At 37.7% G+C, this 23,934-nt stretch overlaps 1 protein-coding gene across 1 annotated transcript in view; it reads left to right on the top strand.

Annotated features, from left to right (window-relative positions):
- ADGRV1 (adhesion G protein-coupled receptor V1) overlaps positions 1 to 23,934 on the top strand; it is a 282,213-nt gene that overhangs the window by 90,177 nt on the left and 168,102 nt on the right. Inside the window, exons 55-74 of the mRNA XM_057373001.1 lie at positions 330 to 585; positions 6,491 to 6,699; positions 7,378 to 7,551; positions 7,978 to 8,160; positions 8,898 to 9,077; positions 9,700 to 9,864; positions 11,117 to 11,234; positions 11,518 to 11,641; positions 12,761 to 12,899; positions 13,033 to 13,218; positions 13,483 to 13,715; positions 14,212 to 14,360; positions 14,455 to 14,656; positions 15,183 to 15,399; positions 16,493 to 16,732; positions 18,104 to 18,253; positions 19,089 to 19,562; positions 20,323 to 20,466; positions 21,713 to 21,884; positions 22,252 to 22,387. Of these exons, the coding sequence (XP_057228984.1) occupies positions 330 to 585; positions 6,491 to 6,699; positions 7,378 to 7,551; positions 7,978 to 8,160; positions 8,898 to 9,077; positions 9,700 to 9,864; positions 11,117 to 11,234; positions 11,518 to 11,641; positions 12,761 to 12,899; positions 13,033 to 13,218; positions 13,483 to 13,715; positions 14,212 to 14,360; positions 14,455 to 14,656; positions 15,183 to 15,399; positions 16,493 to 16,732; positions 18,104 to 18,253; positions 19,089 to 19,562; positions 20,323 to 20,466; positions 21,713 to 21,884; positions 22,252 to 22,387 (3,851 nt within the window). The remainder of the gene's footprint in view (positions 1 to 329; positions 586 to 6,490; positions 6,700 to 7,377; positions 7,552 to 7,977; positions 8,161 to 8,897; positions 9,078 to 9,699; positions 9,865 to 11,116; positions 11,235 to 11,517; positions 11,642 to 12,760; positions 12,900 to 13,032; positions 13,219 to 13,482; positions 13,716 to 14,211; positions 14,361 to 14,454; positions 14,657 to 15,182; positions 15,400 to 16,492; positions 16,733 to 18,103; positions 18,254 to 19,088; positions 19,563 to 20,322; positions 20,467 to 21,712; positions 21,885 to 22,251; positions 22,388 to 23,934) is intronic.

The following is a 23,934-nucleotide window of genomic DNA, read 5'->3' as shown; positions in this document are numbered from 1 at the left end:
ACATAAGAGGAAAATTTTTCACCATGAGAACAATCATCCATTGGAATGCCCTTCCTGGGAAGTTGTGGACTTCCCAAAACTGGACACTTTAAAGACTGAGCTGGACAGGATGCTGGGCCATCTTGTTTAAATTGAGCTGCGACTGAGCAAGATTGGGCCAGATGACCCTTGAGGTCCCTTCCAACCTTGTATTCTATGATTCTATAAGATGCATATGGGTGAATGTATATGTACTTTTTTTACATAGAGTTTACAGAATAAAACGGTAGGTTTCACAACATGGAGAAGAAATTTGACTTCTTCTTTCCCCTCTCCCTCTAAAACTTTAGGTTACATTTTCAGAAGGTCAAGCCCTGTCCACAATCACCCTGACAATTCTCGCGGACAATGTTGCGGAACTTTCAGAAACAGTGGAAATCACACTCACACACGTTACCACTGTGGGTGTTCAAGATGCCACAAAAGGAGCTCTCATTGATCCTGAAAGGGCAAGAGCTGTACTTAGCATTTTACCCAGTGACTCTCCACATGGTGTGATTGAGTGGCATATGGAGTCTCTCTTTGTTAGAACCACTGAGCCAGAAGGTAAGTGTGTTTCTTGATTCTTAGGAAAGAATGTGTGTTTTTTCAAAGTTAGCACTGTTGAAGTGATAATACTGGTTAAATAGATAGATATATAATACATCTATATATCTATATCTATCTCAAATTTTTTATTGAAGTGTTGCAGTAATATCGTTTCAAATACGTAGCTATGCTGTTTTACTACATACATTTTATGCTGTATTTCACATTGCATACATCATTATTATACAGCTATTCTTATTAAAGAGCTAAGTTTCAAATCAATAGTGCATAAAATACTTCTGTTATATAAAAAGCAGAATATTTAATGGAATTGATATATTGTTTAAAATAACTTATATAGAAAGACTTTCCTCTTGAACTGGCTCCAAAAGGGACGCTCTTTGCTCAGAGGGCTTGGGGAAGAAGGAAACAGAACAGGAGTGAATTACACTGCAAGAAAAGAGTGGTGTTTTATTGCTTGCAGCTGCATGTTTGATTTGGTTTGATTCAGTTTTCCTTCCAGGCACAAGTTGAAAAGGATTTCCCAGGCAGCTGGCCAGGGAATTGCCATGATGCTCAGGCTTCTGCCCTCTCTTCTGGCTCAGGGAGCTAGCTGGCATTCTCTGGGACTCTTCCTGCAGCTACCTGATGGTCTATTCATAGTATAATAGCCCAATTAAATTTTCCTAGCCATTTAATATTCTGTCCATATTAACATACTGCAAAGAATACTTTTTCCAACAGAGTATATTATCACACATTCTTACCAGTTCTGTTTTCCGGTGAATTGGTGTTGCCCCTTTTTTAGCACTTGGAAGTAATGTAAAGGGATTCTTTTACATAAGAATCTCTTTAACACAAACACACACATTATGAACATTTATACTTTGAATTTAGGATTCAAGAAATATTCGTAGCTTTCACTGGTTGCGCAGGTTGTTTCCAGTCTTTAAATGTTATATTTTTTTAATGATTAATATACAAGTGCTGTCAATGAAATAGCATGTAGTTAAGTAACAGAAACTGAATCACAGAATCACAGAATCACAGAATTACCAGGTTGRAAGAGACCTTCAAGATCATCGATTCCAACCTCTGTCCTAACACCTCAACTAAACTAAATCATGGCACCGAGCGCCACATCCAATCTCTTTTTAAACACRTCCAGGGATGGTGACTCCACCACCTCCCCAGGCAGGCCATTCCAATATTTTATCACCCTTTCTGTAAAAAAGTTTCTCCTAATATCTAACCTGTATTTTCCTTGTCGCAACTTAAGACTGTGTCCTCTCGTTCTGTCAGTTGTTGCCCGGAAAAAGAGACCAACCCCCWCCTCRCTACAACCACCYTTCAGGAAGTTGTAGAGAGTGATAAGGTCACCTCTGAGTCTCCTTTTCTCCAGGCTAAACAACCCCAGCTCCCTCAGCCGTTCCTCATAGGGCTTGTGTTCCAAGCCCTTCACCAGCCTTGTTGCCCTCCTCTGGACATGCTCAAGTGTCTCCACGTCCTTCCTGAACTGAGGGGCCCAGAATTGGACACAGTACTCAAGGTGCGGCCTCACCAGTGCCGAGTATAGAGGAAGGATGACTTCCCTGCTCCTGCTGGCCACACTATTCCTGATACAGGCCAGGATACCATTGGCCTTTTTGGCCACCTGGGCACACTGCTGACTCATGTTGAGTCGGCTGTCGACCAGTACCCCCAAGTCTCTTTCTGCCTGGGCACTCTCCAGCCACTCTGTTCCCAGCCTATAGCGTTGCAGGGGGTTGTTGCGGCCAAAATGCAGAACTCGGCACTTGGACTGGTTAAACTTCATTCTATTGGACTCAGCCCATGTATCCAACCATTCCAGGTCTCTCTGCAGAGCCCTCCTACCCTCCAACAGATCGACACACGCTCCCAGTTTAGTGTCATCTGCAAATTTACTAATGAAAGACTCAATACCCTCATCCATGTCATCAATAAAAATATTAAACAGAGCTGGTCCCAGTACAGACCCCTGAGGGACACCACTGGTGACTGGCTGCCAGCTGGATGCAGCACCATTCACCACCACCCTCTGGGCCTGGCCTTCTAGCCAGTTCTTAACCCAGCAAAGAGTGCTCCTGTCCAAGCCGTGGGCTGCCAGCTTTTCCAGGAGTATGCTGTGGGAGACAGTGTCAAAGGCTTTGCTGAAGTCTAAATAGACAACATCTACAGCCTTTCCTGCATCCACCAGGCGGGTTACCTGGTCATAAAAGGAGAYCAGGTTGGTCAAACATGACCTACCCCTTCTAAACCCATGCTGGCTGGGTCTGATCCYCTGTCCATCCTGTAGGTGCTGTATAATAGCACTCAATATAAACTGTTCCATAAACTGTTCACCTGGTACCGAGGTCAGGCTAACCGGCCTGTAATTACCAGGATCCTCTGTTGAATTTGCCTCATTGAGCCCCGTAGCACCCACAGATCCCCGGCGCAGGAAAGACACATGAGGCAGGCAGGCAGGTCCAGGTGCTTCTTTATTAGTCTTCTCTTCCAGCTCCTTTTGCTATAGTGAWWTMRSMKCWSYTYYCYWCTGTAGTGATATTCAGCTCTCCTCYCATCCCCCGAGCTACTACTGCATGCTTTWTATACACTTTCTTATCTTTACCGGGTTTTGAGAACACACCAATCAATGAAGCCCTAGACAGATTACATAACCAGAATATTCTCCAATGTCCATGTAGCATGTTCTAGTCTTTCATTGGTGGATGTTTTCATCTGTCCAATCCCGTCCAGCTCGAGTCTGCCTGTTTTGACCATGTCTGAGCCCAGGCTGCCCTCCAGCCCAACCCCCACACACAGCTCTAAAAATGGCCAAGGCCACGGCAATCCTCCTTCTTACCCTTTTTATGAATGGGCGTCACATTGGCCAGCTTCCAGTCATCTGGAACCTCACCAGTGWGCCAGGAYTGCTGGTAGATGATGGAGAGTGGCTTTGCAAGCTCATCTGCCAGCTCCCTCATCACCCTGGGATGGATCCCATCTGGTCCCATAGATTTATGGATATCCAGGCAGCTCAGCAGTTCCCTGACTGCCTCCTCTTGGATAACAGGGGGACTGTTCTGCTCCCTGACACTRTSTACCAACCCAGGAGGMCAGTTGTCCTGAGCACCATGTGTTTTTTCAGTAAAGACCGAGGCAAAGAAGTCATTAAGCACTTCCATTTTCTTCTCATCTGCAGTTACTAAATTCTCTTCCACATCCAATAGACAACAAAGGTCGGTCTTGCCCTTCCTTTTTTCATTAATATATTTGTAAAAGCATTTTCTATTGTCCTTCACAAGGGTTGCCAAATTGAGTTCATGCTGAGCTTTGGCCTCCCTAATTTTTTTCCTACATGCCCTAGCAGACTCCTTAAATACTTCCTGAGAGACCTGACCCTCCTTCCAAAAATGATATRTCCTCTTTTTGTTCCTAAGTTGCTTCAAAACCTCATTGTCCATCCAGGATGGACGTTTACCTCGCCCACTCATCTTTTGTCGCACTGGAACAGTCTGTTCCTATGCCCTCAAGATTTCTCTTTTGAAGTATGCCCACCCTTCCTGCACTCCTTTGCTTTTAAGGGCTGCTTCCCAAGGARCYCTCTGGATRAGTCTCTTAAATAGGTTAAAGTCTGCCCTCCTGAAGTCCAATGTAGAAGTCTTATTGATGTTCACCCTCCTTTCACCAATTATTGAAAACTCAATAATTCCATGGTCACTATGCCCCAGTTTGATAATGAAACTGTTGCATTTTATCTGTTTTTATGTCTCCAGTCATAAATGCAACACTTTTAGCCAGATGATGTGTTTCATGATCTACTGGAAAAAAATTACAAATCTGCTTTCCCAAAAGGATGCTGAGATTGACTGATACAAGTCTAATGTTTTTAGTATTTGAGTTTGAGTTTTGGAAATGTGACATTTATAGCCACAATGACTGCCCTCAATGCCATTTTCTGTGTTAGAATCAATAGTGATGACCTAAGCATAAATGTCCAGGCAAAGTATTGAGATAGAAGTTTTGTGTGTTAACTGTATAAAACCAGAAATGTTAAAGTAAGAATTTGTGTAACATAATGTATAACATACATATGTATAAAATAAACTGTAGATATTTCATGTTTCATTCTTATTCTAGATCCATTTTTTAAATGCACAGTAGCTCCAGATGTAGGTACTGTTTAGTGTGTTCAAAACCTCGTGTGTTCTCATCTCCTGGAGCCCTTGAATTATCCAAGTGCTGTTGTGTTGCTGAGCAGAGCTGAAGTGGACTCTAAAAAGCAGCTCCGGTAGCTAGGTGAGCTGAAAAGCAAGCAGGACGAGGGTAAAAAGGGAGTTCCATAGGGCTCCATCAGTCCCAGCTCTCTACAACATCTTCAGGAATGACTTGGATGCAGAACTCTAAGGAATACTAAGTTCACTGACAACACTAAATTGGGAGCATCTGTCAACTCCCTTGAGGGAAGAGAGGCTCTGAAGAGAGACCTCAAGAAATTGGAGAGACCTTGACAAGTTATAGCACTGTGCAATCACCAACCATATGGAGCTCAACAAGAGAAAAGTGCTGGATTCTGCACCTGGGATGGGGCAGCCCTGGGTATGTGGACAGACTGAGGAATGAGAGGCTGGAGAGCAGTGCCAGAAAAGTGACGTGGGCATCCTGGTTAGTGGAATGGTCAGCTGATGTTGTGGGTTGACCCTGGCTGAATGCCAGGTGCCCACTAAATCTCCCTATCACTYCCTTTCCCTCTGGGACAGGGGAGAGAGTAAGATCGCGAACAACCAGCAGGGTGAGATCAAGTAGTTTTATTACAGCAAAGATAAAAACAAATAAGCAAAGACTTGCGCGCCCAAAAGCTAAAGGAATAAAAAAAAATCAATCTCTACTTCCCATTAGCAGTGTTGTGCAGGCCCTTTGTGGGAAGCAGGGCTTTGGCACACATAGTGGTTGCTCCGGAAGGCAAACATTGAAAACTCATGAATGCCCCCACTTCCTTCTCTCTCTCCTCRCTTATATATCTGARCTGAYRTYATATRGTATGGAATATCCCTTTGGTTGTTTTGGGTCAGGTGGCCTAGTYATGTCCCCTCCCAGGATCTTACACACGCCCATCCCTTTGAGGGAGAAGGAATGTCAGAGGGACAGCGCTGCTTGGCAATGGCCAAAACACTGCTCTGTTACCAGCTTCTGTCCAGCCACTGTTGCAAAGCGCAGCACTGGAAGGGCTTGGGCTTTACCTCAGTCAGACCCAATACAGCTGAACATGAGCCAGCAGTGTCCAGGCAGTTAGGAGGGCCAAGCATATCCTGGGGGGCATCAGGCCCAGCATCGCCAGCCAGGCAAGGGAGGGGATTGTCCCACTCTGCTCTGACCTGGGGCAGCCTCAGCTCGAGTGCTGGGGGCAACTTTGGGCACTGCAATATAAAAAAGACATAAAGCTATGAGAGGGTGTTCATCAGAAGGCCATGAGGATGTCAAAGGTCCTTGAGGAGAGGCTGTGTGAGGAGCTTGGTCTGTTAAGCCTAGAGAAGAGGAGACTGAGAGTAGATCTCATCAAAGTCTGCAGTTTCCTCGTGAGAGGAAGAAGAGGGGAAGACCCTGATCTTTGCATTCTTGTGAACAGTGACAGGACTCAAGTAAATGGCATTAAGCTGAATCTGGGCAGATTTAGGCTGAATATCAGGAAAAAGTTTTTCCAGGGCATGGCTGAGCACTGGAACAGGCTCCACAGGGAACTGCTCACAGCACCAAGCCTGACAGAGCTCAAGTGTTTGGACTATTCTCTCAGGCCCCTGGTGTGATTCTTAGAGTGTCCTGTTTAGGACCAGGAGGTGGACTCTGATGATCTTGATGTCCCTTACAACTCTGCATATTCTATGATCCTAAAATAATCATTCCTTGATTCTCCTTACTATAGGGCAGGAGAATTCAACTACTGTTACTCTACAAATTGTTCGAGAACAAGGATTTGTCGGAGATCTTGCAGTTCAGTTGACCACTAAACCAAACTTTGAACTGCCCCCCTCCAACCGAGCAACAGAGAATGAGGATTATATACTGGAAAAGAAAACAGTCATTATGGCAGAGAATGCAACAACAGCTTCTGTCATAGTCACTATTTTGCCTGTGAGTAGCATAACAACGTTTTTAGTTATTAATATCTTCTAAGARAAAGGAAATGGTACTGATTTTACACTAGAAGTGTGATATAACATTCTAGATATGGCTGTGCTGGGATTCTTGCAGCCACCTCTTTAAAAAAATATAGAGTACTGTTTCCTGGGAATGAGCCAAATTCTTTACTTTATTGTAGTACCAAAATTTGCTTACAATAATGACAGAATAAAAAAATACAAATGTCCTAGTTTGACAACTTGTTACAGGTTTAAAACTTTATTTTACTTTACATGCTTCTTAACAGTTTTGTTCTGTAGTTCATGAAATGTTAATTTTTCACCAAAATTATGTATATTCTTCAAATATATTTAGAATAGAGATACTGATTTTCAAGTTGTGGTTTGGTTTCTGAGATCTAGCTGACTTTCTTCTAGGTAGCAGTAGCAGGTGACAGCCAGCATTGCTTTCCACTCTTCTTGCAGGTCCAGAATCTGACTCTCATCTTTGATTGTAAAAGCTTAGCAAAAGTAGTGTTTTTCATCTTTCATATGGCATGAAGCAAGGGATTGATTATATAGTCCCAAATGCTGGGAAGTTTTGAACAGTAAGCAATCTATAAGTAGTCAGCTTCCTGCAAGTATTATAAACTTGCAAAGCTTCATTAATTTTTTTTTTTCTTTCTTTCAGGACGATATTCCAGAATTACAGGAGGGTTTTATAATCAATATTACAGAAGTGCAGCTGATCACTTCATCCTCTGGAAGTCAGCCAAGTGTGAAGAGGCTTGGATTGGAAATATCTGAAATAACAATTGAAGAAAACGATGATCCCAGAGGAATATTTGGTTTTAATGTTACAAAGGTAAATCTGAATGAAAAATATGTAATGTGGCATTCCAGCAGGACAGTCTGAATTCTCAGACCACTTCTGAAAGTGTTCTGATAGGCTATATGAAACTAAATAGTTCTGGATAAAAGCAGCCAGATACCAGATAAACAATTCTTAAGAGGTTCATCACAAATATAACACAAAATTTATTAGGGAACTAGCAGGGCTGAAACCATGAAAAGGACCTCAGGAGGTCATTTAATCCAGAATTTTGTCCAGAGCAAGGTCAATGTTAAATCCAGACTGTTTTATAAGTAGTTACGTATTTCTTAATTTATTTTTAACTGCAAGTCAGCTCAAGGGGAAAAAAAAAAGAATAAAAAGAAAAGTTTTTTAAAAAAGGAAAAAAAAAATAAAAAGCTTGCTGATACACTCATCAGTTTCTTTTTGAATTTACAGGATATCACTGGATTTGTTTCTGGTTATGAGGTGCCTCCACCACAGAATGTACTGAAACTCCAAGTCATTAGACAGGCTGGGAGGTTTGGGTCAGCAACCCTGTACTGGGAAGCCATTCCTTTAACTGCCAGCTTTGATGACTTCACACCATCATTTGGAAACATCACATTTGCAGATGGGCAGGTATGCACTTGCTGAAAGTTTAACTGACTTTGGGTTACCAGCTGAAGACTTTTGTGTTTTCTTCTAGCAGAATTTTCACTTAAAACATTTTGTTTATAGCCTTATATGTGTGAATGATGCTCTCAGCTTCAGTTCATTAACATGGAAAACCAGAATATCCATAAGCATTGACCAAATAGGCTCGTGTGTCTTACATACTTTGGCAAGGAGGACATAACTTCTAATAATAAACCTTGCTACACTGAAAATTTGTAGCATAATCCTTCTTTGCTATAAATTCTCAGAATAAGCCTATACATTTTCTTAGCTGTGTCCTACATATAGTTTTAAATTTCATACTGCACCTGAGAATACTTAGTGTATACAAGGAATTTTGATTTTAAGTGAATATAACCAGTCTTAGGCAAAAGGAAGGATATACATAATGTGCAGAGTTTTGACTGAATATTGACAATATTGACAATATTGTCAATCTTCACTTATTACTGAGTACCAAAGCAGAGCACTCTGCAAGTTTTGAGAAACAAGATTTACATTGGAGGACTTAAAAACCACTTCTGAAATTTCTTATTGTAAATACGCAAGAATAAAAACAAAAAATGAAAATTGAACAATGTCTGTTTRACTATTATTTGATGCAATTTGCCTATTTTAAATGTAAATTTTTTTCAAAAAATTCACAGAATATTATAAATTAAACCTCGTTGCTTTTTTTCCTCCTTTTAACATTTCTTCAGGCTATGGGAGAAATAGAAATTACAATCATAGATGACAGTGAAGTTGAATTCCTTGAGATATTCAAAATTGCCCTGGTGAGAGTAACAGGTGGTGCAAGACTTGGGAATGACACCCTGGTAACTGTCGGTATTCTTCCAAATGACTCCCCCGGTGGAGTATTCGGGTTTGAACAAAAGAATGTGAGTTTGATTTGGTTGCACTCTTTTCTGCTAAAGTTGCACAGTGGATTTGTATCACTAGCACATAACTGTTTTTTCTAAGTCTTYACTTCAGTGGAAGACAGGACTTCATGGAAAGATTATTAGTGCTTGTTTTCATTTAGCTGTGTGGGATGCTAGTAACAGTGGAAGTGCTGCTGCCTGAATATAGATTTCTGCATGACTGAATCAATTTAATTCACTGTACTAACAATTCAGGGCATCCAGTACAGGATCATGGTCTGTATAATAATCTTCATTACTGAAAGTAAAGTCTGCATTGAAATTACAAAGCTTATGTCATCTTGTTGCAGTGCTTTGGCTCTTTATTTTGCTGGTGCTGAGCCTGCTGGTGACATTATCTGTAATTGTTTTGAATCATAAAACATACAGAAATACTTGAGTGACTAATCCTTGCTAGCAGAATTCAACGCATTCCTTACACCTGTTGTCTTCCTGTTCATCTTCACTGCTGCTGTTCAGCATTGTAATTCATAATGTTTTTTGTTGTTTATCTCAAACTGGTACCCTTGTCTTTTGACATTGTCAAAAGCTATATTGACAATACAGCCTTTCCCACACTCTCCCTCTCTTTCTCTGTCAGGTAACAGTGAAGGAACCTCAGACACCTGATGACCCTGCTGCAGTTGTTTTGCTCAATGTTAGTCGAAGTCAGGGAGGACAAGGAGAAGTTAAAGTGTTATGGATTCTCGAGGAAGCAGCCAGATATGATCTGACCCCTCTAAATGGTACTCTTCATTTCAATGAGGTATTTCAAACATTGCAAATAAATGATTTACTGTTAGCATTGTAAACACTTTCTTCTACTTGGTTGTTGTTTCAACATGTGGAACATGTAGAAGTAAGGGATTACTAAATATTAGGCACTAGTAAAAGTCAGTTTGAACTGGTGGGGTTGGCACTATTCAGGCTTCTTTCAAGCTGTAAAGGAAAGCTGACGTGCTCTTTTAAGGCAGCATAATGTAATCTTCAGGAAGGTAGCTCTTCAAATCTCTATGGCTTCTGCAGTTAAAAAAGAGGAATTGAAATCTTCTGAATGTGAATAACAATTACAGAATCATTTATTCCACTATAGTATTGGGCATTTTAAAAAGAAAATTTGTACTGAAAGGGTGAGAAACGTGAAGCAATGCTCAAAATCTGCGGATTAAAAAAAAAAAAAAAAAGCAACAAAAAAACCTTAGAAACTTTCAAACTTCACAGTGTTATTTGATTTGTATGTCTTGGCAGGTTAGAACTCTGAAGTCAGAGTCAAAATATTGGATACTGATACTCTGTTAATATTGATCTTTCACAGTCTACTCACAATATTTCATGAAGAAAAGTATTTTAACAAAGCATAATCTATTTTGTTTCAGTATAAGCTTGCTTTTTATTAAGTAAATAGTCATGCTGGTTATTTCGGTTTGAATCAGCTGGAAAAGAAGGTTTTTTTCTGGTAAAACCATCAGCATTTGGCAAAGTTTTGCTATCCTTTCTCTACTAGTAGGCTTTGATATTGTTTCTTTGTCCCCTGAACTTTCATTTATGCTTAAATGTAAGCATACAACTAGGTTTGCATGGTGTAGTAAATTTATACAATATATGTGCCACTTCCCACTGACAAAAACGTGGATTAAACAGAAATTTGACATGATCTAATATATCTAGTCTTAACAGTGTGTTAGTCCTTAGAATGTGTGTGTACTATTGAATATAAAGTTTCTGATGGGAAAGATTTTGTATAGAAGGTTTCCTCTAAGTTGCAAACATCTATGTGAATTTAATTGCAAAGGAAATCTTTATTAAGTTAATAATAGTGAGAGTATTTTTAGGGTGACACACAATGTATGAGAGACAATTTTTAATATTTATTAATCAGAAATTTTATATTTCAAAAATACTAGAGAATATGTCAAGCATTCTCAACACTCAATATTTTTGAAAAAGAATGGTTTTAATACTGTGTTTTATTTTCATTTAATATGTATTCGTGTCTTACTGATCTTTACGTGATGCAGACTGAGTTCCAGAAGCAGATTATTCTATACGTGATACAAGATGGACTGCTGGAGGGGAATGAAACCTTTACCATTCAGYTAGTCTCTACTGGTGATGCAGAGATATCCCCTGTAAATGGTAAAAAATTTATTCAGTATTTTCTATTTTTTGATACTTTATATGAGAACTCTTTTAAGTATGTTCATATTATTTTAGACTGAAGTACTGAGGTATTTTGTGTGCAGCTGATCGCAATTTTGAATGTCACCCTTTTTCCCAAAATCCCTTCTCCGAAGAAATCAAAGAGAGTTTAACAGGCGCTCTATGAAGTTGATGCTTAACCACTCATGTGACAAAATTTACCAGAGGCAGCTCATTGCTTAATTATAATTTACCATGAGAAGCATTGTTCTCTTCRTAGGTGTTGCAACCATTATTATTGTTGGAGATGAAGGAGCTGCTGGGGTGGTTAGGATAGCCCATTCATCCAAGCATGTTTTGATTGGAGAGCCTTCAGGAAATTATAATGGAACTGCTCTTATCAGGTSGGTACATCTCTTATTTTTTCAAAGGAAGGACAACAGCCCAGATTCAAAGGCTGTGAGACTCCGCATTTGGCAAGAATTTATTGAGTGCTGCATTTTATCTCACTTCTATAATCAGAACTATTTAAAAAATTAAACAACTGGTTTTAAAGAAGGGCAGAATATACCCATGTGTGTGTCATCTCTGTATACTGGGGAGGTCCAAATATTTCTCTCTGTCTTCAAATTAGTTATGACATTGATGCTCCGAAAGAAAGAGGATCTTAATCAAAGGAAAGGAGTAAGGAAATCAGTGACAATTGAAAGTGCTCTGTGCCTTCTAGAATTTGATTCAGGATTTGTGCATGAACAGTATTTCAGTAAATTGCTATGTTCTAGCATAAGCAGTATGGGAACTGGCTTTTTGGTGGAAACAAGATGGACTTTTTTTATTCAGTCAACTGAAAACAGAATGAAGAAATTATCTTCTAAGACCTTGACAAAAAGGATTATCATGATTTCCTTTGGTAAATTAGCAACTATAAGCAACAGAACAGCTTCTGGTACTGGCCCAAGAAGCCCAAGAAGAACTTGCTTTGTGCAAGTTTTAGATTGTTATGTGCAGACAATTCTTTACTGTGACTTATTTCACCAAGCCTGATGTTATTAGTAGGGTTTTAGATAAGTAGCAGACAGAACATATATCAGAAAATCTCACAGAGKTATTCTAGTATCCTTCTGCCTTATAGACCAAATTGCCCCTTGTATTACCCTAACATCCAATTTCCCTCCTGTTTTGCATATCTATCTCTGGAAAAGCAGCATAGAATCAAGAGAAATCAGTTTTCAAACCCCATCTGTGGGCTGTACATGGAAAAAAACTTGAAAGATGTGTTGGCAGAAACACAGCTTGAGATGTCTCCCAATGCAGACAAATAAAAGAAAATGTCAGAGATATTCTGAAAAGGCCTGAAAAGGGAATCCTCGTGTTCTTGATAGTGATTGAATACATTAAAACTCAAGCTTTCATAGTGCTGATAACATTTCTTCCATGCACAACAGTATGATATACTATCTCTGTATTGGATATTAAATAYAAAAGGTAAAAATAAAATCTGTGTTTGTGTCCATGCCTTTTAGCCTGACACGTGGCCCAGGGATTTTTGGGGAGATCACAATATATTGGAATATAACACCTCCTCATCAAACAGAATTTATTGAGATATCGGGGAGCTTGACAATGCGAGATAAGCAGTCTGCAGCAGTTGTTCTAATACAGGTATATGAGAGATGTGAYGCCAGTAGTTATTTCAAGTATTTCATTTTCTTAGGATCTTGATTAGAAATTAGTTATATTGCTCTCCCTGGAAATGGTTTAAATAGTTTTAGCTGTTGTTGGTTCTTTTCCCTAGGCTGTAGATGACAGCCGTCCTGAGGAGAAGCATTACTACCAGTTTCAACTAACCGGAATCAGTGATGGAGGACTCATAAATGAATCCAGCAGCACAGCAAATATTACCATGGCCGCCAGTGACTATCCATATGGAGAGTTTGCATTTGCCTGTGAATTATTGCAAACAACAGAAGATGAAAAATGGGTATTGGATTAAAATTCGTTCTGATCTAAAATTACTGATAGATACCAATATTGTTGCTAGAATTATACTCAACTTTAGAAGGAAAATAAATCAGTCTCTAGAATGACTGAGGCTATCTGCTAAGTTATGTGTATTCTGTACTTGATAAATCAAATTGTTTTTAGCTGACAGAGCCATTGAAAAGGTGCCTTTAGAACATCTCCTAAAGGCAACTGTAACAAAAACCAAAGCCATTTTTAAAAGATAATATTCTCTTTCCCTCAGGTTAACATCACTGTTGTGCGTTCCAGGGGATCCTATGGCAAAGTGCGTCTTTGCTTTCAAATAGTAAATGGGACTGCAGAGGAAGGAATGGATTTTACTCCCACAGTAAGGGAATTAGTGTTTGAACCAGGGGAGGAAAGTAAAATTATTTTGATTGAAATTCACGATGATGACTTTCCTGAAGGTCCTGAAAACTTTGCATTGATGATTACTGAAGTAGAACTCCAAGGAAGGTAAGGTTAAAATTCTCAATTTGTTACAAGCAGAAAAATAAACTGTATTTGGATTCTGATCTACCTGCAAAAAGTCACTGCTAGATATTTTATCTGTTTTACTTTAAAATTTTGTAAGACAGCTATAATTGTAATCATAATAGAAATTGGATGTATGGGAAACCAAATGATTATAACATTAGTATAAAGATGTTGCTGATTAAGATTTCTTAAAGCTAAAAGTACATCCATTAGATACAAGTTGTCAAACTGCAAGAAATTTCAACAAAAAGACAAAATCAGAAAGAACAAATGAAAGACACACATTTCCATGAGTAAACTGTTATTTTTGCAAACATCATAATATGAACAAATGTGACAAAAAAAGTCTTCAGTAGTAACTGCCAGAAAACAAAAATATTTGCASTAATTGACAAATTTCTACGCACGCATCTTAATATGTTCACGAGGATTTTAAAATGTATTTTCATGGTTTCTTTTTCCATGTTCTTGAAAGTGGATTTGATTTTACTGTAAGAGAAAATGGTCTACAGGTGGATCAGCCTCCAATAATAGGAAATGTCTCCACAGTATGGGTTACTATCGCAAAAAATGACAATGCTGAAGGCATCATAGAATTTGATCCAGAGTATATCCTTCTACAGGGTAAGTTTACCTTAAGTTCTCACTTAAGGTTTAGAGAATAAGGCTATGGCATAAATTTTGAAATAAAGTAACTTTTTCTCAATTATTTTTATAGTGGAAGAGGATGTTGGATTAATCATGATTCCTGTTTTGAGAAAGCGTGGAACTTATGGCAATGTCACAGCTGATTTTGTTTCTCGAAGTATTTCTGCACTTCCTCATGGTGTTGACTATGTMATCCATAATGATTCTGTCATTTTTTATCATGGACAGAACCAGTCTTTTATTTATATTTCTGTTATAAATGATGAAGACAGGTAATTAATTTTTCAGATATTTATTCACCGATTTAATTCTGATAAATTCTTCATTAGCATGCACTAAAAAATCTGCACATATGTCTGTATGTAGAACTAGAATTGAATGTCAAATTTCTGCAGTGCTAAAGAAATCACCTAAGGGAGAAAATCACATAAAGGGAGATAAAGAAGCTACTCTATTAGAGTGTCACCGTTCCTGTTAAATAATATGCAATCAAATTCAGCATTTAATTAAATTCTAAGAACTGTTGGTGTCAACAATACTGCTGTGAAGAACAACACTTTTTTCCATATTTTTGTTTAACTTAACATTAGTAGAAAATGGAATATTATTTTTATTTCAGATATCACTATTCTATGCAAATAAAAATAATCTTCTGCATTGCACTTATGAAGACGATTTCTGTATTCCTTTAAACAGATCCAGTTGGATGCATGATTGAATTACTTCAGTAATTAAGTACAGTTTTAATATTTTTTTTCTCTCAGATATCTCAGAATGTCTTTTTATTTTTCTGTGCAGTGAATTTGAAGAGCAATTTGAAATCCAGCTGACAGGAGCCAGTGGTGGAGCAGTCCTGGGCCTCCACCTGGTGAGCCAGATCACCATTGCCAAAAGCGACTCTCCCCAGGGCATGATCCGATTTCTCAACCAAAGCCAAATTATTCTTCCTAACCCTGATGTGCCCACAACAGTGTCCCTGGTGCTGGAAAGGACTGGGCCGTTGATGGAAGCACAGGTGGGCTATGGCTGTCAAAGACTAAAAGTTTTCCAGTGACTAGGTCAAAAAGCTCCTGCATTTTGCAACTGATTTCGAATAGGATAATTATAGCTTTTTGTGGTTTTTTTAATAACTGTGTATAGTTGCAGTATAACAGAAAATGTTACTACCATTTTAAACTCCTCTTTCTCCTCCTGCTTGCTTTCTTTTGTTRTGGTACTGTGTACGTTGTTCTGAACTACCTCCTAATCTCACCAAAATTATGGTTAACATCATGCACTATCATGAGTTGAATTTTAATTATTTTTTTTTTTTTTACTATGAGTTTTTTTTAGATTATATTTTTACTCTATTCAGACCGCTTATAAAGTGAAGGTCTAAATATGAGATATGGCAGGCTTTTCACAGTCTTGTGAAATGACTGGAAATTTTGCATTAAAAGCCATGAGCTCCTCTACTCCGTATATAAAAATTGCCTCAATCTTTGGCTTTTTGTAGAAGTCATTGTAGAAAAGTGGAAAACAATTCAATTACTGAAATAATAATTATAAAGTGATGAATATGACCTCCTTAAAAGCAATCTAATTTGTGGAAAGTGCTGGGAATGCTATAGCTTTAAATCAAGCTGAAGAAAGATGAAGGATTCATAATTTCTTCATAATCTGAAAGATTAAAAACTTTCAGGATAGAAATCATTTGTCATTTTCAGACTTGATATCACACTTCAAAGGGAAATGGTTTTGATCATGAGTACTCATATGAGAAGTTTGCAAAACAAATCATGAAAGAGAAAAGAAGTAGACACTGGCCTGTGTGATTCCTCTGATTCCAGACTGAGGAAATCTTAGTTTCTTTTCTATTACTAATATCTAGAATTTAATAAAATGGCATTGTGACTAATGCCTCAAAAATTCCATTTGTAAATTGTCATATATACTTTTCCAAAGGCTTCTATACTTTGCCCCACAGAATTAATTGTGACTATTTTGTATGCTGTATTAGCAGCAAAGACTCAAACATAGCTAAGTATTTTGGTACACTGTCATTTCTCCCCTTGGGATGCTATTACAATGTATCACCCCTCTAAATCTGAAACTGATGTCTTCCACAGATTTATTGGGACATTTTGGGACCCAATTCAGAAGAGGTTTTGGCTCCCCTGAATAGTGACATTGGTGACCCTGTGAATGGATCATTCTATTTTGAAGAAGGAGAAGGAGGTTTGAGAACAATTAATCTACGAATCTATCCTCATGAAGAAGTTGAAGTTCGGGAAACCTTCATTATTCGACTGAGCCTTATGAAAGGTGAAACAGAAATAGATTCTAAGGCAAACAGCATTAGACTAATAGTAAGTTACTTTTGCTTCTCTTTCTTCAGATATTTCTGTTGATATTGGTATTTATCCTCCAAAACTTTTAAAACTTAATCACAATGACTGCATAGTAATTTGGCTTTTTTGACCTTTGTATTACTGTGGTGTGTTGCATTCAATTCTGAAAGAAAACGGGCCTACAATCTATCCGTAAAAGTTGGTATAAAAGCCCCGAGCTGGCTCTCTTATTTGCAGTTTTCTRTAGTTCTCTTTGGAGAGAGCATGGGTTGAGCCCACATTTCTACACGTCAATATGTTTTTCATATGTTGTGGTTTAAAGTCAGCTGGAAATTAAACCCTCTTCAACTGTTTCCCTTCCCCCACCCCCACTGGTGAGAGAGAGACAAAAAGAAGTTTCCAAGCAGAGATAAAAAAAAATTACTTGAAAATAGCAAAAAGACAAAAAATGAATAGTAACAGCAACAATATTAATGACAAAGGCATACAATAGAGAGGATGATATACACACAAAAAGGTGCTCACTAGCACAACCCAGCTCTACCGAGACAAAGACAAAATGCCTTTTTTTCCCTGAGCTTACGAGAAACAATATGGACAAATCTTCCACACACCCGCTCCACCCCAGATCCTGAGAAAGCAAAAGACAGTCATGGTCAAACTCTCCAGGCCGCATCACTTGGCCTGCACTGAGCACCATCATGTGTGTGTGGTAGATAACAACGATCTGGACACATCCACACAGCTCCAGCTCCAAGCCCATAGTAGTTGCTTGAAAAGTAGGACATCTTCAGAGGAAAGGAGGAAATCTGACTTCTCACAATTCTAGAAAAGTGCAGATAATTTTGAGAGAAGGCAGAGGTAGTTATCAAAGATAAACTAGTGCCAGTGGGATACTGCAACTGGGGAAATACTTACAAGTCTGCTATATAAAGCCCTCAAAAAATCTTTCATAGAAACTGTATTTTTATTTTATTATCTGGTCTTTAAAGTGTTGATGGAATTGCCTCTAAGTTCCACAGTCAGCTCAAGAAGTCAGGTCACCCCAAATTCTTGTTGCAGCTGATGGTTCACAAAGGTAGATRTGGATGAGCTCCTTTTCCTATAGCACTGAGTTTGCAAACGAATAGTGTTAGAAGGGTTTCTGTATACTAGCTCAAGGTGCCTGAGAATTTCCTGCTTTAGTATTAAAATATGCAGATACAGATTTCRAAATGAAACTCTGTTCAATTCTTCCTTGTACAGGGGAACTGAAAACTGAGAAGSGGACATTCAAAACTTTCTCTTCTGTCTTTAAAACTAACAGATCTGTGCCCCTAGCATCTAGCAGTGAAAATATTAGTGGTTTGAGAAAGAATACTACTCAAATGTTTGTTTACTTTTTTACAGATAGAGAAGTTTGGTGATCCCAATGGAATTGTACAGTTTGCTCCTGAATCATTAATTGAGAGTAACTATGTMGAACCCTCAGAAGACGAAGGGCCACAAAGTATTACACTATATGTCAAACGAATTCAAGGCTTTCTGGGAAACATAACGGTATTCTCATTGTTTTTCTAATAAGCAGTATCATTTGAAATCATCCTCAGTGTCAATACATGGGAAAATATCTTATTCTGTGCCTTTCAATTTCTTGTTTCTCAAATTAATTTTTTATAAAGTTGCCCTTTAGATTGAATTTATGAAGGGGTTAGCCTTAGTATTTGTGATTTGGAGAGTACGATTCAGTCTTCCCTGGCCAGGGGAAATAAAAGAAAAACACTACTGGTGTGGTGCTCTCACTTCCTCTCCCCATTTGCTTTTTATGGGAGAGCAGAAGAGACCATACTTTCATATTAAGGTTTCTTTGAGATCATCACAATTAACTTTTTTTAAACAGAATCAGACTTTTTTGAAACATCATTCACGTTGTTTTTTACCTAAAGTTGTTTAGAAGTCAGCATTTAACGGGAGCTTATTTAATTTAAAATAAGTTGGTCAACTAATAGAAGCATCTGTTGTGTTTAATGAGCATTCTTAATTATTTTCTGATGTGAGGAATATTGGAAACAGGTAAAACAGCAAGGATATTTTGGTGTAGAAATAGCAATACATTTTGAAAAATGTTCATAGATTCCATATAGTTTTGCATAAATCTTCTGAAACTAGACAAAGGAAATCTTTATATTCATACTACTGTTAGTGGAATAGCATACTCTTTTGTGCGATAGTCTGTGTGCTTCTTCTTGTACATACCTACACCAATCTTTATTTTACCCATTTGAAAGTCGTCTGTTCCATGTCCTGTCTATTCTGAAGCATTAATATGCCAGTTTCTGATGTTGGAGTTAATTTTTCTTTCTTTTATGTTTTGCATTTTCTGTATTCATTTCAGATTTACTGGGAAATACGTAGTGAATCTGACATCACAGGTGACTTTCTTGAGACCAAGGGATCTGTTGTCATTGCTGACCAGCAGAGTACAGCTGAGATAATTATTTACCTGTTACCTGATGATGTTCCAGAACTGGATGAAAACTATGAGGTGCAGCTGGTTTCAGTGGAAGGTGGAGCAGATTTAGACCATGAGAAAGGAATTTCAAGGATCACAGTGTTTGCAAATGATGATCCTCATGGAGTGTTTGCCCTCTACTCTGATCAGCAGTCAGTATTGGTAGAAAAAAACCTGGATCGATATGTTCAGATTAACATAACTCGGCATGCTGGGGCATTTGGAGAAGTGATGGTTGAGTACCATGTCTTATCCCTTCATGAAGAAGCACTAATTGAACCTGAGAATGAGGTGGGATTTCTTACAGTAAAGGATGGTGCCAGCTTTGGAGTAAAAAGAGTGCCAATAAGCAGCCAGGTGGGTACTAGTCCTTCAGCTCCTATAATATCTATTGTTTCCATTTGTTTCATCACAATACAAATAAGGTACAAAACTCTTGCTAGTATCCTCTGCGAAGAAGCAGAAAAAAGAGTTTTGGTGTTATAAATTTTCTATTTATGTAGAAGAACTGGATTCAGAAATCACATTTTCTGGTAATAATTTCAAAATCACTGCTATGCATGTCTTCAAATATTTAATGTTTCCTTACATCATTGTTTCGTTTTATTGTATGTTCAATATCTTATATATAAATATTTTCTCAGGTTTTCCTTTTGGACTGTAAATAGTGTTCTGACATTTGTGACTCATGAAGGAGAAGATAAATGTACCTGTAGTCCTCTGTGTTTCCTGGTTGTTTGTCATTATTGTCACAGTCTCATATCCACATGTATGTGCCCTTATAACCATCTTAGATACTTTTAGTCCTAAGATTGAAATCCAGCTAAAGTCCACTGTGTTAGACACAACTTTTTAAAATGGTGATAGTTGCTTTAAGAAATCACATTCCAGCAAACTGCGGCATATTACTTTTACAATATTGATGGCATAATTGTAAGTTTTTTGAGAAATGTAATCAGTAGAACACTTCAAAATGCTGCTTCAAATACTGCTTTCAAAATACTGCTTTTTTTGTATGCAAGCAGAAAAATCTGCAGATTATTCTGTTAATTGAGCTGTTGAATAACATGTTTTTAGTAGAATTAAATTTCTACCTTTTTAATTCTCTCTCTCAAAGGCATTTATTTTATTGGGCTGGAATTTTACTGTGGAACTGACTAATGTAAGCCTGGTTAGGGGAAGTGCCAAGGATGCGCCTAAAATATTAGAAATAGCAAAGTTTGCTGTGCTGCTTATTCCTGAGGAAGCTGCCAATTCACAGGTCAGTAGCCTGGTTGCAGTGTCACATTCCTACTACAGGAGCAAGGTACATATCATTACAGAAGATATCTGCTATAAGAACTCTGTAAAGTTTTCATTGTAATCAATGTGATTGAAAAGATTTTTCTAGTTATTCCTTACTCTGTATGTTATTCTTTCCTCTGATACGAATTCTTATAGAAATGTTTTGATACAGTTGGAAAAGGCCTCTTCATCTATAAAATGTAAGTAGTGTAAATATTTACATAATTAGACTTAAAGAAAAATAACTAAATCTGGACAATGTAATTTCTATAAGTTCAGCAATCCCAAAGCAGATAACAGCATGTATGCAGTGTTATGTACAAAAAGAGATGGAGCTTATGCTGAGTTTTAATGCAGATATCAGTAAATCTGATAATTATTGAGTAATAAATTCTCCATTTCTCTATTTTACATGAGAATGAGAAAAAATAATTTGCCTATTTTGAAATGGTACATGTTCTACTAATCCCTTTTCTTATGTCAGGCAAAAGGCAAGAGCATGCTGAGGTTTTAACTCTTAATTTTTATTGAAGTTTTTACTTGATAATTTTAATTACCTTGCAGCATTGTTTTGGCTTCTAATTTGCAATTAAAATTAATTCAAACAGTGTTTCTGTATACACTGTCCACAGAAAGACAGTTWTATACTATCATACATCCATTTATCTTGCTTTTAGAATATTTAAATTGTCTTCACTCCTATTGGCTGCTTGAAGAAAAAGAAAAGTAGATCACAGTAGCAAGAATAATTCTGTGAACAACRTCATGTGGCAATAACATACTTTTTACTGGGTACACAATTAATAACTAATTTTGGACCTATGTGTATATAGAAAGAGAGAGAGCGAGATAGTAGTATAGTTATTACTGTGTGAGCATTGAGTATAGTTATTACAATGTGAGCATTGACGGCAGGCTTGATTTATTTTTCTTCTAAACTACAGATGCAGAATGCCATATTCACTGATTTCAATACTGAAATGTCACTCATACTTGTTCCTTTTCCCTTCAATATAATTGTCAGAAACATAAAATGTGAAAGTTGTGTTAAATAGCTGTGAAGGAAATATACATATTCACATGGGCATAGATACATGCACATGTATTTATGTATATTCATGCATCCTTATCTTAAGATGCCCATTTTACAAAATGTATGCATTCACATTTGTTACAGTCCATTTTTATTCATTTTTCTGACAAAATCTACTATGTTTCCACAGGTTGGCTTTGAATCTGTGATATTACGACTTACAAACATTGTAGCAGGGACAGGCCATGCTGTCATAACCAGAAGAGGACTTTATGGCACTCTAACAGTTAGCTGGATTTCAGGATGCCCACCAGACCTAGTCACTGACTCTGTTAAGCTGGGCAATATTACTCCTCCATTTGGTGAGTAGTTGCCTCAGCAATTTCTGTACATCTACAAGGATAACAGCTATGACAGTATCACCTTTTAGTTATTTTTTACCTCTGCATACTTCTTTCTTTAATGACGAGTCATTAGAATGAGATTGTATGATCCAATTTTTATCTCTAAGGGACATATTTATTTTATAAGCAAAAAAAWAATTAATCCTCATAGACACAATGTTATGCCCCTGAAGGACAGCTTTATATAGGAAAGACCCTTATCATGAAGATTTCTTTGCCCCCAGTGGAGTGGAATTGTGACTAAAGTCCCTATCTCAGTATATTCCTATGTAAAAAGAGAATTCCTGTTTAGTAATGTTGACTTTCTCAAGCATTCTTCTTTCAGGTACTGTTGTATTTTCATCTGGGGAGAAAAGTAAAGTGATTTCATTTCAAGCTACTCCAAGCCTAAATAAACCTGAGACATTTGCCATCACTTTAACAGGAGTGCACAGCAATGTGTCTGGTGGGGCTCGCCTGAGGTAARGATATTACTTACACTTTGAGTTGCATTGATGCTATAATAATTATGACATATACAGGCATATATCTCATACAAATCCATATTAAATTATAGGTAGCTAGCAAATTGTAGTGCCTTTTTTAATAAATTTGTATGTCTTGTCTTGGGTGGCAGCAAATGTCGGTACTGCAGATCTGATCTGACCAGAACTGAGGCTTTTCTTCAATTCCARTCTGTTTCCTGGTGTTGGGATCCAAGGTGTCTAGAATGTGTCTAGAATGATAGAGGTAGTTAGGAAAATGAAGAAGCAATATCAACAGTTTTAACCAGGAAGCTAACAAATGAAATAAACACTGTCAATTTTCAGTGATCCTGAAAATCCATATTTAGAAGATCTCAGATGACAAATATTATTAAAAACAAACCAAATTAAATAATAAATGCTCTAAAAAAGCCTAATTTATATTAAAACCCCTTAGTGTTCTTAAAAATTGAAGCATTACATTCAATGGTAATTCATCTCACTTAGGTTATTTGTTCTTCAAAATATTTTCACTCTTTCTTACTGAAGATAAAAGTGCATTAAAAAGTGGGCATTGAGTGACACTGGATGGAGAAGGGTATTGGCCTCACCATCTTACAGTTGCACTGGCAAATCTGAAGGTTAGGAGGGAACCAGATGCCTAAATTCCTCCAAGTGACCCTTTCTCCTAGGCTTGTCCATCCTATGAGCTTGAGTCCTTAGAKCTCATGTTTACTGTGTGAGTCAAATTGACTGTATGAGAGTTACCATTCCTAGAAAACTTACGACTGCATCCCCATAAGAGGTAAAGCTTACAATTACTTTGAAGATTGTTTTGCTGCCTTCATGGTGGAAGGGTCTCATCTGTTAGCCAAAACCACTCGCTCTAATTGTARTGCCATTTGGTAGCTTCTGGCATTAAATAATGGGTCAGTTCTAGAGAGAAGGGGATTACACAAGATTTAGCAGAGTCAGTCTACTATTTTCTAATAAGAAGGGGATATATCCAATATGAACAAAATAAAGCTTAAATTGATATTGGTAACAAGGCTCAGATCTGGAAAAAAAACATACTTTAACATTGTAAGAAGGCAGTTAGTATTTCAAAGCCTTACTGTATATTTTAAAATAAGTTCCTCTCCTTCTCTAGCTTCCCGGCTTAAACTGTAGACCTGTTAGCAGCTGTCTGAAAACTTCACAGTTTTCCCTTGTAACAGGAGGTTGTTAAGTGTTTAAAACTGTTATTACTCCTAACAGCTCTATTATATTCCTGCATTATGTCTACAATAGGAACACATACTTGCCTTTGCCTCTCCATTTTCTCAGGAATACCGTATTTTATTTATAATTTACTCAGTATCCTGTGCTGAGTTAAGATGCATTAAGCCTCTGGTGGGCTGTCCTATCCAATTATATTACAAAAGCATTATTTAGGGAACATCTTCATGTCTTGCTTTCTGTGGCTGCTATTTCTTCCCTCTACACATTTTTTTATCCATTTTTTTACAGCCATCATTGATTGCTCACTGAAAATTATTCTGCTT

Source organism: Malurus melanocephalus, unplaced genomic scaffold (assembly GCF_030028575.1).
Source record: "Malurus melanocephalus ecotype Western Australia unplaced genomic scaffold, MMel_1.1 scaffold_7, whole genome shotgun sequence".
Taxonomy (NCBI): domain Eukaryota; kingdom Metazoa; phylum Chordata; class Aves; order Passeriformes; family Maluridae; genus Malurus; species Malurus melanocephalus.
Note: the sequence above shows the minus strand (reverse complement) of the source record. Positions and strands in the feature narration are given on the sequence as shown.